Below are 16668 nucleotides of genomic sequence, written 5' to 3'. Positions count from 1 at the left end.
TGCTTTTAACATGGTCCAGCCACTGTAGCTGGCTGAGAAGCTCTCTGTGGTGTGGGTGGACCTCATGGCCTGGATTAGAGACTACCTCACTGGCAGGCCACAGTATGTCAGGCTGCAAAGCTGCTTGTCAGACGTTGTGACTAGCAACACTGGTGCACCCCAAGGAACTGTACTGTCACCATTCTTGTTCACCCTGTATACCTCTGACTTCTGATTTGATTCAGGAACGTGCCACCAACAGAAGTTCTCAGATGACTCCTCCATTATTGGCTGTATCACTAGAGGTGGTGGTGGACTTCCCACCTCTGTCACAATGGGGGGTAGTGGACAACAATTTTCACCAGGACACTGGGGTTTTACCCCTACACTTTTTGTAACAGTAAATGTCCAGGGTTTAACATCTCATCCAAAAGACTGTGCTGCTTTTACAGTATAGTGTCCCCCTCACTATACTGGGTCATTAGGCCCCATACCGTGAGCGCCCCCTGCTGGCCTCACTAATACCACTTCCAGCAGCAATCTTAGTTTTCCTCAGGAGGTCTCCAATCCAGGTACTGGTCAGACTCAACCCTGTTTAGCATTAGTGAGACACCAGGCAAGAACTGCAGAGAGGCAACTGGACAGTGTGAAGCTAGTGACTGAGAAGAGGATGAGAGGGAAGCTGAAAGCTATCATGGACAATCCTTCTCATAGTCTCTAAGTTGAGCTGAGGAGGCTCAGGAGCACACTCAGCCACAGATTCATCCAGCCATCAGAATATGCAATTCCACAAAAAAGGCAGATAATTGGATACAATATGAGAAACATAAAATGGAAATAAAAAACAGTCCTATCCTAGTCCTATCCGGTGCGCATATAACGTACATGCGCATCGTGTGTAATTACACGCCTGAACAGTAGATGGCAGTCTGAATCATAAAAGCCGCCATTATGTACCCCACCCACTGGTTAAACCCGCCCTCTACGCGTTGATTGGTTCAACAAGGACCAAGCTACATGTATTGTCCAATCAGCGAGCTGCAGCGAACGTGCAGAAGGCGGAGCTTGAGGATACAGCTAGCTGTCTGTTCAGCTTGTAGCGCGAGGAGGGAAATTATATTTAATTTTCTCTGCTTGTTCATTTACAGATACAGATCCGCCATGAGCGACAACGAGAAGGAGTTTGTGGTGAAAGTACGTAAGGATAAGGTTTTTTTTGAGGGGGAAAAATATTTTAAAACAACGTGTTTAGGGACGTGTTTAACTACGTTAAATCATTAGCGTAATATTGCTAGCTGAATAAACGGAATCCATTGTGAAAGACTTTAGCATTTTTTTTGCAAGATAGCTAATTAGCTACGTTTAATGGCGGCGCAATAACGACTCATCAATTCGCAGGTTATTATTTCAGCTAACGTTTCGCTGTTGCTTTTTTTTTTTTAACTGATTAGCTGTTAATATTCACCACAGCGCCGAGGCCTAGCTGTGTAGCGTGTTCGCTTGTTAGCGTGTTAGCTTAGCTTTTATTGCGAGGCGTAAAGCACTGTAGGCCTGTCCTTGTCGCTGGCTCAATCCCAACTTCCAAATCAGCCATAATCAAGGGCACTAGATAAGGCGTGGAAGCCATTCTTTTGCACACTATGTAGGGTTCCTACGTAGCGAGCGAGTGGCTGTTTGGTATTAGGCCCCCATTGTGTTTCGGTTACCAAGAGTAACAGCTGCACAGGTTTAAACACGAAATATTACAGACGATATCAGATAAATCTCACGTTTGTACAATACATTTTATAAAGTATTGTTAGTTGTCGCTTCTTATCACTGTAATTGTTAGGTATTAGGCAATTAAATAAAAAAAAAATGTCGAGTTTTTAAGGTAGTAACCAAACCCCACGCGCTGGCGCCATTTAAAGGTTAAATAAAAAAATAAAAATAAAAATCGTGTCTATTAATCCGATTTAAAAAAGCGTCCATAATGGCATTTAAACCATCCTTTAATTCTGTTTTTGTTTGTTTTTACGGTGAATTTATTTTAAACCAGATTAAAGTCTTTCGGTTTGGGTTTCATTTTAATCTTCTGCAGCTGACACGTTGAATTTTCCCAGTGGCTGAATGTAATAAATTTATTGTGGAAAATGACAGCATCTCGAAGGAAAGTGTTTTTTTTTGTTTTTTGTTTGTTTTTAATGTTAGTGTTTATTCACAAGGGAAAGAAACCCGTATTAATTAATGATCATTCTTTAAGATTACAGTGCTGAGAATGTGTGTTGTTTTTTTTTCTGGCCAATCCAAAATGGTGGACAATCAGAATTTATCCCAGGTCAAAGGTTTAAAGGAAAACTCCACCCTGAAACACGGTATGTCTGGCTCTGTATTGAGATATTTGGCATGACTTTAGCAATTCCCGCACTAATGAGGTTTATTTTTAAGTTGGTGGTGTTAATAGCCGGTTGTGCCACAGTGACGTCTCTCAGGGACACTAGCTACGTTTCCATCCATGTATTTCTGTGTGAATTTTGTTCTCTCGCTTTAACCCTGGTGCACACTGCTTCTCCTACTCCGTACGAGTCTTCTCGCTTGCGTCCGTTTTTCACGTCTTGACTGTCGTACAGTCCGACAACAATGACAACTGATATCCTACAGTGTGACACGGCTTACACCGGGGATTGTGTTCGTACAGTCTGACAAGCAACAGCTGCAAACTTCTATAAAAAACAGCCTGCACCCGTTTTTATTCGCCAACGCTTTGTGACGTTCCAGTTTTCCGCGTTAAGTTAGTCGCAACGTGGACGGAAACATAGCTGTAGTAATTGCTATAGCTTGGTTATATTGGTGTTTGATGGCAGAAACATTTCAACAAAAGCAACATGTTAGTTCCTATAAATAAATAAAGCAAGATCCTTTTTTTTATTATTATTTTCTCGCAATTTTCCAACACGGGCGCAGAAGTGGTGGAAACTGGAAACACTGGGCTCGAAGGCACAGAACGCCGTTACAGTGAAGGCGAGGCTCACTAATTAACGGTCTACAAGATGAGGATGGCGTGGGAGATGAAGCTTGGGATGTTGATCTGTTTGAAGAGGTGTGAGAGCCGGACAGACTAAAGGATTAATGTACTGCTCCGTCTGTCTCTTTAGGTAGATAAGAAGACGGGATGAATCCCACTGGACAGGGTGGCGTTGATCGTATTTAAAAATATAAATAAGAATTATATTTCAACTTTTAAAACAAAACAAAAAAACTAACGTTGGAGTTTCTTTCCAAAATAAATATGCCAAGAAAGTTAAGTAGTTCAGGGTGGATTTTTCTTTTAATCCGAGGTAAATTGGGTGGTCCAGCAAAACTTTAAAACTTGCACTGTTTAGATAAGTGCTCATTTGATCTGTTATAACATTTTATGCATTTTTTTTTTAAGGTAGTGTAACATTCAATTTGTAAGCTCTGTATATTGGCCTATAATCATAGTCTCTAAATTGATTTTTTTTATTTTCTTTTTTTTAAAACTAATGTTACATTTTCACCCACATGCCTACTACACGGACTTTACCCTTTTCTTGTTTTTCCTATTAAGGTTAAGATGGGAAGAATGAAAAAGGTGGCCGAAGTCGAATGTTGTTTAAATGAGGCTGAATTTTGCGAGTGCATGCTAATTCTGTGTGGCCAGAAGTTCTGAGACGTTCCCCTCATGTAGAGTGTTGTCACTTTGGAAGCAATGAATGGTTGAAGATGAAGTACAGAAGTCAGAATAAGAAACAGAAGAAAAGAAGAACAGAATGTTGGTTGAAGTTATGAAGTTAATCTCAGAAGTGTTCGGGTGGATAAGATGAAGGAGGGCTAAGTAATGTGCATTAGTCTGTTTTTGTTTGAATATCAACTCTTTCATTAAAGTTTGCATGCTACTCTTTCTGTCATAAAGACAACGCATTGTAAACGATATCCTAATGTTAGTCAGTGTTTTGTTTATTTAAAAAAAGAAAAGAAATAAAATAAAAAAAACTCCTTCATGATGCAATGGAATTTAAACCGACTCCAGCTTTAACAAGTCTGTTTGTCAACATGATTAGTCAATAAGAGGTTTGGGGTCATGACTTGATGCATGGGAGGTTCTCGCTCTGGTTCTGTTGTGTTCATTTGGTTTGGATTGTGCAGGAGTCCCGCTCTCGGAGTGTGAGTCCCAGAGGCTCTGTGAAGTCGACCAGCAACTCGCCAGGAAGATCTAAGGATGGCTCCCACCGCTCCCGCTCCAGATCCAAGTCTCGCTCCAGGTCCAGGTCGAAGTCCAGATCCAGGTAATGATCTTTCTTTATACCTCGCATGTCTCTTAATGGGAGGGGAGGAGGAGACAAAGGTATTTTGCGTTTGCGTTGACGGACAAAGCACGTTGCCGAACATTGCCAAGTTAATATCTTTCATCATCTCGTGTAGGCTATACTTAAGTTTCTCTTTTTTAAAAAATCAATAAATAAAACTAAGTGTTTTGTGTTCTCATTTGTGTAGACAAGTTAACTGAGATGTTCGTTGCGTTCGTAACGAAAGTGTAAAGACCCGGGGAAACTTTGCAATTCTTCAGATTAATGTTTGCTGTTTTGTGAAAAATAGAGATGTGTATTTTTCAGACGATGAATGAGTGGGGTTTTTTAAAAACAAAAACTGTTTCTCTCTCACACAGGTCCCGTTCCCACAGGAGCTCTCGCCGTCGTCACTCACGCTCACGCTCTCGCCGACGCCACTCGCGCAGCCGCTCGTACAGTCGCGAGTACCGACGCAGCCGCAGCCACTCACCCATGTCCAATCGCAGACGGCATGTCGGCAACCGGGTACGGACCTCCTGTATCTCTCTCTCTAACACACACACGCACACAGATCACTGTCATACTGCGATTCCTCATCTCTCACACTCCCAGTTCCTTTTATATTACCCAACAGAGGAGATATTTGGAACGACAACATTTCAGCTGGGATGGCTGGCATTTTTGTTTCCTGGTGGTTTTGACAAAAGTTTAGAGCGCTGTTTAAAACAACGATAAGATTTTAATAAGGATTAGTCATTTTCTCAAAGGCAAGCAGGAGAAACGAAAACAAACTGCGTGTAGCGTGTCTTTGAAAGGAGTAAACGACGTGAACTCTGAAACAGAAGCAGACTTAAGCTTCTGGGATTCGGGCGATGTCGTGTAGCACTGCCGCTTCCAACGAACGAGTGGGATCTCAAGCGGAGCAACGGTCTTAGATGAGTTTCCAATCTTATCCGGAAAGGGTCGGTGTGGGTGAAGGTTTTTCATTCCAACCGAGCAAAAGCCTGAGTCTATTGGAAGCCAAGATCAACTGATTGTAAACAGGTGGAATCGGGTGTGGCTCCTGCTTGACTGGAATGAAAACCTGCACCTACACCCGCCTTTTGCAGAGAAGATCGGATACCCCGGTTTAAGATTTCACTTCGTCATCCAGAGAGCGAATCCAAAAAGCATAATTGCACACTCATGATCTCTTAAAGCCCAAGTGTTTGGTGGTTTAAAATAACAGTGCACGGAAATAAAGGTCATGATAAATCAACATGGAAACTAGGGCTATGCGATTAATCGGATTTTTGATTTCAATTACGGCCTTCCACGATTCTCGTTTTGTCTTTTTAAAAACCGCGCGACATTTTTCTTTACAGTGGTGCGCCTTTGCCTTTCCCTGAAAGGCCAAGCTCGCTCCCCGCTAGGCTGTGGCATTTTTAGTTCAGCTCAAGCCGAGATGACAGAAAGGGAGCCTTTGGTTGACAAGAAAGATAAAACTGTTTCAGCCGTTTGGAAACAATTTGCTTTCAAAGAGTCAGACGTGGAACAAAAACGAATAACGTTTGGTATCGTTGGAAAGCTCATTTCTCCCAGCATCGTGACAGCTGGTCTAAATACGCTCACTTCCTTTCTAGAGCTCACTAATAGTGAGACACTACAGGAGAAAAACAGGAGACAGAATTTCATTGGCTAAGGAACTTGAAAGTTCATTTCAGTGTACGCGATTCGCTGAAATGCGTCACGTGACGTGCTCCACCAGCTTACAGGCGAGACATCAATATGGTGGAAACATGCAGGAGACACAAATTTTGTGCAAAAGCATTAAAGAAAACAAATGTAAGCAGCTATCCATAGCTTGAATAAGTAAGGAAAGTACATGTAGAGGTATACAGTGAGGGAAAGAAGTATTTGATCCCCTGCTGATTTTGTACGTTTGCCCGCTGACAAAGAAATGATTAGTCTATAATTTTAATGGTAGGTTTATTTGAACAGTGAGAGACAGAATAACAACAAGAAAATCCAGAAAAACGCATGTCAAAAATGTTATAAATTGATTTGCATTTTAATGAGGGAAATAAGTATTTGACCCCCTCTCGATCAGAAAGATTTCTGGCTCCCAGGTGTCTTTTATACAGGTAACGAGCTGAGATTAGGAGCACACTGTTAAAGGGAGTGCTCCTAATTCCAGCTTGTTACCTGTATAAAAGACACCTGTCCACAGAAGCAATCAATCAGTCAGATTCCAAACTCTCCACCATGGCCAAGACCAAAGAGCTCTCCAAGGATGTCAGGGACAAGATTGTAGACCTACACAAGTCTGGAATGGGCTACAAGACCATTGCCAAGCAGCTTGGTGAGAAGGTGACAACAGTTGGTGCGATTATTTGCAAATGGAAGAAGCACAAAAGAACTGTCAGTCTCCCTCGGCCTGGGGCTCCATGCAAGATCTCACCTCGTGGAGTTGCAGTGATCATGAGAACAGTGAGGAATCAGCCCAGAACTACACAGGAGGATCTTATCAATGATCTCATGGCAGCTGGGACCATAGTCACCAAGAAAACAATTGGTAACACGCTACGCCATGAAGGACTGAAATCCTGCAGCACCCGCAAGGTCCGCTGCTCAAGAAAGCACATATACATGCCCGTCTGAAGTTTGCGAATGAACATCTGAATGATTCAGAGGACAACTGGGTGAAAGTGTTGTGGTCAGATGAGACCAAAATGGAGCTCTTTGGCATCAACTCAACTTGCCTTGTTTGGAGGAGGAGGAATGCTGCCTATGACCCCAAGAACTCCATCCCCACCGTCAAACATGGAGGTGGAAACATTATGCTTTTGGGGTGTTTTTCTGCTAAGGGGACAGGACAACTTCACCGCATCAAAGGGACGATGGACGGGGCCATGTACTGTCAAATCTTGGGTGAGAACCTCCTACCCTCAGCCAGGGCATTGAACATGGGTCGTGGATGGGTATTCCAGCATGACAATGACCCAAAACACACGGCCAAGGCAACAAAGGAGTGGCTCAAGAAGAAGCACATTAAGGTCCTGGAGTGGCCTAGCCAGTCTCTAGACCTTAATCCCATAGAAAATCTGTGGAGGGAGCCGAAGGTTCGAGTTGCCAAACGTCAGCCTCAAAACCTTAATGACTTGGAGAAGATCTGCAAAGAGGAGTGGGACAAAATCCCTCCTGAGATGTGTGCAAACCTGGTGGCCAACTACAAGAAACGTCTGACCTCTGTGATTGCCAACAAGGGTTTTGCCACCAAGTACTAAGTCATGTTTTGCAGAGGGGTCAAATACATATTTCCCTCATTAAAATGCAGATCAATTTATAACATTTTTGACATGCGTTTTTCTGGATTTTTTTGTTGTTATTCTGTCTCTCACTGTTCAAATAAATCTACCATTAAAATTATAGACTGATCATTTCTTTGTCAGTGGGCAAATGTACAAAATCAGCAGGGGATCAAATACTTTTTTCCCTCACTGTAGTGATTTCATTTATTTTTATTCTTGCATTATTTGTGTTATTTAAGCTCAGTAAATGCATGATTATTAATTTTTCTTTCTTTATTTATTTATTTATTATGTTCAATAAATGCATGCTGTTTCCAAAGTCAGTTAGTAATTGTATTTAATAATCGTGATTACCACTGCTGCTGGGATGCTTTCCAAACCTCAGTATCAACTGATTTTATTTGCTTTAGAATATATTAGCCAGGTATTTGGGGAGAACCAGTTCCCAGACATTTTTTTTGTTTGTTTTTTTAAATGTATTTATTGCTACTTCATTTGAATGCTCTTGGTGAGGTAATAAAACTCCTCTGCTTTCGTCTTGTAGGCGAACCCTGACCCCAACTGTTGCCTGGGTGTGTTCGGCCTGAGCCTGTACACCACCGAGCGCGACCTCCGAGAAGTGTTCTCCAAATACGGCCCCCTGTCCAACGTCAGCATCGTGTACGACCAGCAGTCTCGCCGCTCACGTGGTTTCGCCTTCGTCTACTTCGAGAACAAAGAGGACTCCAAGGAGGTGTGTGTGTGTTCCAGAGGATGAGCTGCTGCTGCTTTATATATATATATATATATATATATATATATATATATATATATATATATATATATATATATATATATTTTTTAATATGTGCTTTGTGTTAAAGCAGATGCACAGTTCTGTCTGTTACTCTAACCTGTTTTGCTGTTACGTTTTCAGGCTAAAGAGCAAGCCAACGGCATGGAGCTGGATGGCCGGCGTATCCGAGTGGACTTTTCCATCACCAAGAGACCACACACCCCCACACCTGGGATTTACATGGGACGGCCAACCTAGTGAGTGTACATTACGTTACGCGTTTCGCACTGATCTAGGACAGGATCCTCAATTTAACTGTGTCACGAGAGGCAAGTATTGCAGCAGTAGAGACATCAGCGCTATTTTTAACGGAACAGTTTTAATGTCGAGTGCTCTGCTGTCTCGGGGGTGAACAGCAATTGTTTTAAATAAAATAAAAACCCTTCAAGCCTTTCTTTTCATTCACAAACTGACCTCTGCTGAAATTATTGCTGTTTGTGGTGCTTTTGTAAACGGTAATTTGTAAGTTGTCATCATTTCCCACCGTGGCACATTCAACATGTAAAGTAGGAAAGAACACAAGCGCTTTCACGAAAGCGTATCTCTCTCTCCTGAGAACATGTTTTGGACTGAAATCGCCGCACAGCGGACTATATCGAGTAGCGTTAGCAACACGATAACCAGCTAACGTCGGTCACGGGCGCTAACTTTGCCGTTGACGACGGTTACCTTCTCAACACAGATTTAATCAAGTAACGTGGCTGTATATAAATTGATCTGCAGCCAGTACTGCTCGAAACTAACTTAAAAGTAGAGAAGGGTTTTCTTTATACTGTTCATTGTGAGTGGCCACGTTGAAAGGCTTTAAAAAAAAAAACCCACAAAAACTTCTATATATCTCAATTCGGCCTTGCTGCAGTACATTTACACTTGTATGGAGATCCTCTTCATCCCTTTTCTCTCCATTTTCTCCTTTCTTCGTGTGCGAACAGTGGGGGTGGTGGTGGCGGCGGCGGCGGAGGAAGACCCAGCACGTCCTCCAGTCGCTCCAGAGACTGCTACGATCGGGGATACGACCGAGGATACGACCGAGGATACGACCGCTACGACGATCGGGAATACTACAAATCCTACAGGTCAGAGAGTGCAGCAGCAGGGTGTTAGCGTTTGTGTAGTGTTGGGGAACCTTTCCTGTTTTATTGTTGTGTTCCTGATCTTACTGTATTCGTACTGTATGAGAATCGCAACGTTATTAAAGTCCAAGACGCTTTTTTTTTTTTTTTTTTTTTTTTTTTTTTTTTTGTAAAATTCAAGTCAGGAAATTCACTAAAGCCGTGTTTAACTAAAACAGTTAATGACCAGATTTTATTTTGCCATACAAAATTATAGCCTAAGTTATGTTATATTATTGGTCGTCTTTCATACGCTATATGGCCATAAGTTTATGGACACCTGACCATCACACCCTTTATGTAGTTCTTCCTCAAACTATTACCACAAAGTTGGTTTTTCACTTTTTTGAAGAAGGCCAGAAAAGGCTTTGTACATATACACTACCAGTCAAGTTTAGACACACTCAATCTTTTTTTATTTATTTTCCCACATTTTAGAATAGTAATAAAGTCATCAAAAGGTCAAAAAAAATCCAAATTAATTTAGTATTTTAGCATCTTCAAAGTAGACTCTCTTTTTGTCTAGAATTTCCAGAAATGTATTCTTGGCGTTTTCTCGACCGATTTCTTGAGGAATTTCCCTGAGATGCTTTTTAAACAGTATTAAAGGAGTTCACACCGACGCTGGACTCTTTTCGGCTGCTTTTCACAATATTTCGCTCCGAGTCGTCCGTTTAAAATATAAATATTATTTTGTAAATAAAATGTTAGTTTTCTAATGAAAGAAATGAACACGTCGGCACGATTATATTTTTGTGTACAACACCGATTTCACACATTTAATCACACACCTTCAGATCGAAAGCTTTTTAAGATCGTGAGAAACATTTCAGTCGAGTGTCCACAAACTTATGTTAAGGCTTGTGGAGAGTGTTTTGCTCTGATCATGAATAAGCAGAGGGTTTTTTTTTGTTTGTTTGTTTTTTAATTGGAAACCCCTATATTCAGACTGAAAGAACAATAGTGTTCCTTTTGTTGAAGAATTTCTCTGACAAAATTATAGTTGTGATTAAAGTGTGTGTGCACTCTTAAGCAGACACGCGTTTAAATTCCTTCTTGTTTGACCTGTGGTGTAAATTTTGATGTGATTTATATCAAAATATAAATATATATGTATTGTATAAATATACTAATGTGTGTGTGTGTGTGTGTGTGTGTGTGTGTGTGTGTGTGTGTGTGTATATACACACATTAGTCCTATGCTGACCTTTAAACTCTGTGTTCACGTAGGCGCAGGTCTCCTTCGCCCTACTACGGCCGTGGAGGATACAGATCCCGGTCCCGCTCACGGTCCTACTCGCCACGTACGTACACCCAGTGTGTGTGAAGCAATGTATTCGTTTAGAAGACAGTTACGTGACACTTTTAAGCTGTTGCACTCATCTGAAACGAACATAGGAAAGAATGTGGTGAATATTCTAGAGCAAACAGTCAGCAGGGAGTCGTCTAGTCTTGAAAATGTATGACTCACAAGATGTGTGCATTTTTTTTTTTTTTTTTTTTTTTTTTTTTTTTTTTTTTTTTTTTTCTTCTCTCTCTCTCTCTCTCTCTCTTCATTTTCCCCACATGCTTTCGTCACTGCTGGAATTTGCCCAGGGTGTTTTATCCTAATGTTAATGTCTGTCTGCTCTGACAGGGCGCTACTGAGGAAGCCAGAGTTACTGAGTCTAATCGATGGAGGGGATTCTGTGCTCATGGATGAGGAATAATGGAAGGATAGGAGTTTTAAGTTTTGGTGGGGTTTTTGTTTTTTTGTATTTTAAATGCCATGCATGTTTGATTTAATAGTCTTTGTTGATGATGAGCTGTGCATCTTCTACTTGTGTTAGATTGGCTACAAGCCTCATTTGATGTTTAGCTATGTTGTAATACACCAGTGTGTCCCAGTCAAAATCATCATAAAATCCAACCAGCTGGGAAATCAGATGTAAATGCATATGTTGTCAATATCCAAGAAATAAACAGTATTTTACAACTGTGTTTGTATTCTTCCTTTGTTTAGGTTTGGGTAGTAACGCTGACCACATGAGGGATCTAATATCAGAATTATTTCAATGATGAGAACGTTAGGGTCGAGCAAAACATTTTGTCAGGAGGTCTCAACAATGACATAAGAATGAAGAGAGAAACTTGTGTGTGTGTGTGTGTGTGTGTGTATAATAAAATTACATGCACACATACTACCAGTGAAAAGTTTAGACCCCCCCCCCCCTTTATTATATAATAATAAAGTCATCAAAACTCAGGAGTAACACAAACGGAACTATGGGAATTATGTTGTGATTGTAATTTTTTTTTTTTTTTAATTTTAAAGTCCGAAATACTATAATATTTTAGCAACTTCAAAGTAGACGCCGTTTCTTCCTAAGATTTCCAGAAATGTATTCTTGGCGGTTTCTCGACTGATTTCTTGAGGAATTTCCCTGAGATGCTTTTTAAACAGTATTAAAGGAGTTCACACCGACGCCGGACTCTTATCGGCTGCTTTTCGGAATATTTCGCCCCGAGTCGTCTGTTTAAAATACGATTTTTTTTTTTTGAAAATATAATGTTAGTTTTCTAATAAGAAATGATTATATTTTTGTCTACAACACAGATTTCACACATTTAACACACCTTCACGTCAAAAGCTTTTTAAGATCGTGAGAAACATTTCAGTCGAGTGTCCACAAACTTTGCACACACTCACTCGCGCTCTTATAGGCAGCAGCTGCATTAGTGGTTCCTAATTTTTGTGAGTCATGTTTTTAATTCCATACTGGATTCATGCTGTGTTTCCCCTAAATACCAAACATTCAGCCCAGAGACACTTCACACCTCGTTTAAACGGCCATTGATGGTCCAAAATAATCCGCCTTACGATTTTGATTAATAGCAAACAATCTGATCCAGGCAAAACCACAGGATTAACTGTGTCACTGTCACTGCTCTGCTCAGAAATGGTATATCTATCAAACCACCAGATCATATCTATGGTGGTCTCTTTACCGTGAGAAACAGGGTAGAGGGCAGTGACACAATGCACAATAACAACGTATGGGCTACAGTCAGTCATCATACACCTACATAGTGTATGTCTACACAGTGTATGAATGAGTATCAAACTTTTCCCCCCTTGTTCCTTCTAATGGAGTTCCAGTGAAGACGAAACAGTGAGCCATCTGAGAGACCCTTCCAAAGCATCCACAATTTTGCAACTGCTGGAAGTCATTAAACACACAAAGACTAAACATAGCGTGTCTGACCGCAAGAGGCAACAACTTCTGGTATCATCACAGAGATGTCTATCTGAATGTGATTTAAATTAGAAGCGCACCATTGAGCCCGTTAAATTGTGGTATGTACAGTGCTGTGAAAAAGTATTTGCCCCATCCTGATTTCTTCTGTTTTTGGGTACGTCTCATATTAATTTGTTTCCGAAATTAAAACAAAATTTAAGATGATACAAAGGGAACCTGAGTAAACACAAAATACAGTTTTTAAATGATAGTTATTTATTGAAACAATACAGTTATCCAATACCAACTGGGCTTGTGTGAAGATGTATTTGCCCCCATAGTTGCTAATTCCGCAAATCTGTGAAACTGCATTCATAATGGGGTTCAGCTGGACTAGACACAACCAGGCCTGATTACTGCAAACCCTGTTCCATCAAATCAACACTTAAATAGAACTTTTTCAACAGCATGAAGCTGGTTAAAAGATCTTACCCAGTAACACACTACACTAAAATTGAGAGAAATTCCAGAAATTATGAGGAAGAAAGTGATTCAAGGGTTATAAAGCTATTTCAAAGGCTCTGGGACTCCAAAGAACCACAGTGAGAGCCATTATCTCCAAATGGAAAAACTCTGTACAGTAGTGAACCTTCCCAGAAGTGGTCGACCTTCCAGAGTTGCTCCAAGAGCACAGCAACAACACATCCAGCAAGTCACAAAAGAGCCAAGGGCAACATCAAAGGACCTACAGGCCTCTCTTGCATCAATAAAGGTCACTGTTCATGACTCCACTATCAAAAAGACACTGGGCAAAACTGGCATCCATAGAAGAGTGGTGAGGTGAAAACCACTGCTAACCCAGAAGAGCATTAAGGCTTGTCTGAATTTTTCCAAAACACACCTTCATGATCCTCAGACCTTTTGGGAGAATGCTCTGTGGACTGATGAGCTGAAAGTGGAACTGTTTGGAAGACAGGTGTCCCGTTACATCTGGTGTAAACCAAACACAGAATTCCACAAAAAGAACATCATACCTTCGGTCAAGCATGGTGGTGGAAGTGTGATGGTGTGGGGAAGCTTTGCTGCTTCAGGGCCTGGGTAACTTGCAATAATTGAGGGAAACATGAATTCTGCTCTCTACCAGAAAATCCTAAAGGAGAACGTCCGGTCTTCAGTTTGTAAGTTAACTGAAGCCCAACTAGATTATGCAGCAAGACAATGATCCAAAGCATAGGAGTAAGTCCTGGTCCTAGAAGTAAGTCGGAAGTGTTTGGTTGCAGTTATTGCTTCTAAAGTTGGCACAACCAGACTTTAAGTTTAAGGGGGCAATTAGTTTTTCACATGGGTGATAGGTGTTAGATAACTTTTTTTAACTGTATTGTGTGTTTACTCTGGCTGCCTTTGTTTTATGTTGTATTTTGTTTGACGATCTAAAACTATTTAGTATGAAATGTACACAAAAACAGAAGAAATCACGAAATAAATGTTCACAGCACTGTATTTTCTCCAGATATGAAGGAGAGAAAACATGCAGACAGAAATCAACTCATAGTAGCATCAGGAAGCCATGGAGTTATCCCAGGGAACAAAATACAGGGTGTCTGAAAAGAGGTAAATTACCTATATGTGATTTTGTAGTTATTATTTAATTATTATTAATTATTTAAGGTATAAAATGGCATTAGCATTGTACGAAAAGGTAGAGATAGTACTTCATAGTACTTCTCTGTACTCTCATTAGTTTCTGACTTTTGGACACCCTGAAAATTACTTTACAATATAATAATACCATTTGAATAGGGCTTATAGTAGCTGGTATAGAAACTTTGGTAAGCCACTGTGGCCTCTAAAAAACTGTCTGAATAATCAGTGTATCAACACAGTTTGTTCTTCTTGTTATATTTTATTCCTTCAGAATTGGGGAAATGCTGTAAGCCCACATCAGCATGTACTGGTGCATAGTATGTACTGGTGTAATATTTTACACAGCCCTAATCTGCCGTTTCTGTTTTTGATGAAATAGTTTCTTTATGACATTTATTTTATCTAAGTCGTGTTAGTCCTATACAGATCAAACTAGACAGACCAGTAATGAACGGTGGCTACATTACAACCTGAAGCTACACATTAAATATGTAAAAGTGTAAAACACTACCTACTGTACTCAGTATAACAAAAAACAACAACAACAAGGGGCCTGTGCCATGAAGCTGGTTTAGGTGGCTAGCCAGGTAACTTTCAGCTTAAGTTTGTGCCAACCCTGGGTTTTAGGTACCATGAAAGCGGCTCGGCTTTTACCGGTGTTCATCGCCATAGTAACTTACGCTCCATGGCTAACCTGCTCCGGGGCAGGTTAAGGTCTAGGTAAGAGAACTCATACCCAACTTGGACCAATCAGCTGTGAGCAAAGTGACATATAATATAAGTGACACGACTAATTCAACCCCCCAGCAAACTGTAAGAAGTGCACTTCACGGAGAAATATTTAATTAAAACAATTTACATTTATATTTAATGAAAGTACATGAAAGATGTTGGGGTTATAAGTTTTCAATCCGTTTATTCTCATTGTGCACCTATAAAAGTAAACTTAACTATTTATACAATCAGTAATGTTCCTGAGCTTTGGCAGCCACAATGGTGTCTCTTTTTGTGGTTAGTGTAGGTTTAAATTCTTCATACTTCCGCAAAATAATTTATTGCTTTTCAACCAGAAGCATTCACACCTGCCCCCCCCCCCCCCATGTTGAACACTACTGGCTGTTCGGTGCCGATGTCACGCGTTTATGTGCACATGCTCGTGGACTAATCATAGCTCAAGGATCAAAGCCTGAGTTGTCAGAGTATGTTGATAACCAGCGTCATGGTACCACTAAAGCCTGATTGGATTGAATTGGTTTTGTCAACTTGAAACCAGTCCCATAACCCTAAGTGTGTTCAACTAGCTTCATGGTACAGGCCCCTAGTGTGCTGAGTTGTGCTTAAAATGGCATGCTTTTCTCCCATGGGAGAAGCATATGCATAGACAGCTCTCTGGTCTTCATGTTGGTTTATCCTTTTTAACAACAAATGCAGTCTTCACAGGTGAAACCCAGGGCTCAAACCAAGAGTAGATGTTCAGAGCTATTCATTCATTAAACAGTCAATTTAACAGGGCACACCTGGGTAACAAGAAACACCTGCCAGTCACGTGTTCCAATATTTCTGTTCACTTGAAAAAATGGGTGGGTTCAAACAAAAGGTGGCATGTTGTTTAACACCCCGAGATGTAAATATGAGGACATGAAAGTTGATAATCTGATCTATCGTCTCATATTTATCTCAAACCCAAATGTTTTCAATGTATAGTGAAAAAACAATAGAGTTGGCATGGCTTTTTCAATACTTTCAGATGGGACTATATATATATATATATATATACACATACAGTATCATCAGCTTGTTTTACTGGAGCCAAGTGTAGAAGAGTGGTAAAAGTCCACTATCACACTTTCTTCCTCCTGCTACATGTTATCCTCCCCTTTCTCCAGAAATGGGGAGCACTGTACACTGTAAGCTCCTAGGCAAGATTGGTGCTCTCCTGTAGGCCTGCATTACGAGCCTGGCTGTGTATAACATGGCTGATCTTTCTCAGCCAGCCTGTATGTAGTCTACTTCACCCAACTGATCTCATGTAAATAGCCATCTTGGCATAAAAGCTTGTCTTGAATAGGTCTACATCATGTTGTGGAGTATTCCGTAGTGCAAGATTACATCTCGGGCTTCCTACACTACCCAGAATGCATTACGCAAGTACGTGATACCAGTCATTACTGTGATGCGCTTTCCAGTTAGTGTTAAAAAAAAAAAAAAATCACAGCCCACCCTCAAAGCAAAGCTGCTGTAGGCATTTAAGAAATTAGGTTCACCTCCAGGTTGCATTACCAGGACAGGGTTGCAACTTAA

General features: G+C 40.7%; 1 protein-coding gene and 1 long non-coding RNA gene across 4 annotated transcripts; one reads left to right on the top strand and one right to left on the bottom strand.

Moving 5' to 3' along the window:
- Positions 1–1015: 1015 nt before the first annotated feature.
- LOC108258698 (transformer-2 protein homolog beta) lies at positions 1016–11480 on the top strand. Of its 2 annotated transcripts, XM_017457518.3 has the most exons (8): positions 1016–1173; positions 4126–4265; positions 4646–4793; positions 8103–8291; positions 8475–8590; positions 9326–9469; positions 10736–10809; positions 11142–11480. In XM_017457518.3, exons 1-8 carry the CDS (start codon positions 1141–1143, stop codon positions 11150–11152), a joined length of 855 nt encoding a protein of 284 aa, XP_017313007.1. In that variant the 5' UTR covers positions 1016–1140; the 3' UTR covers positions 11153–11480. The 2 variants fall into 2 exon arrangements, with proteins under 2 accessions (XP_017313007.1, XP_017313005.1); XM_017457516.3 differs by lacking the exon at positions 1016–1173 and having other exon boundaries at positions 4069–4265.
- LOC108258699 (uncharacterized) lies at positions 3916–11142 on the bottom strand. 2 transcript variants are annotated; one of them, XR_006981146.2, is made up of 2 exons: positions 10713–11142; positions 3916–4818 (listed from the first exon to the last, which is right to left on the bottom strand). It is a non-coding gene; the product is annotated as an uncharacterized LOC108258699 (long non-coding RNA). The 2 variants fall into 2 exon arrangements; XR_006981147.2 differs by lacking the exon at positions 10713–11142 and adding an exon at positions 9256–9391.
- Positions 11481–16668: the final 5188 nt, after the last annotated feature.

This window comes from Ictalurus punctatus, chromosome 26 (genome assembly GCF_001660625.3).
Source record: "Ictalurus punctatus breed USDA103 chromosome 26, Coco_2.0, whole genome shotgun sequence".
NCBI classification, from domain to species: Eukaryota; Metazoa; Chordata; class Actinopteri; order Siluriformes; family Ictaluridae; genus Ictalurus; species Ictalurus punctatus.
This window is presented reverse-complemented; position numbering and strand designations above follow the sequence as displayed.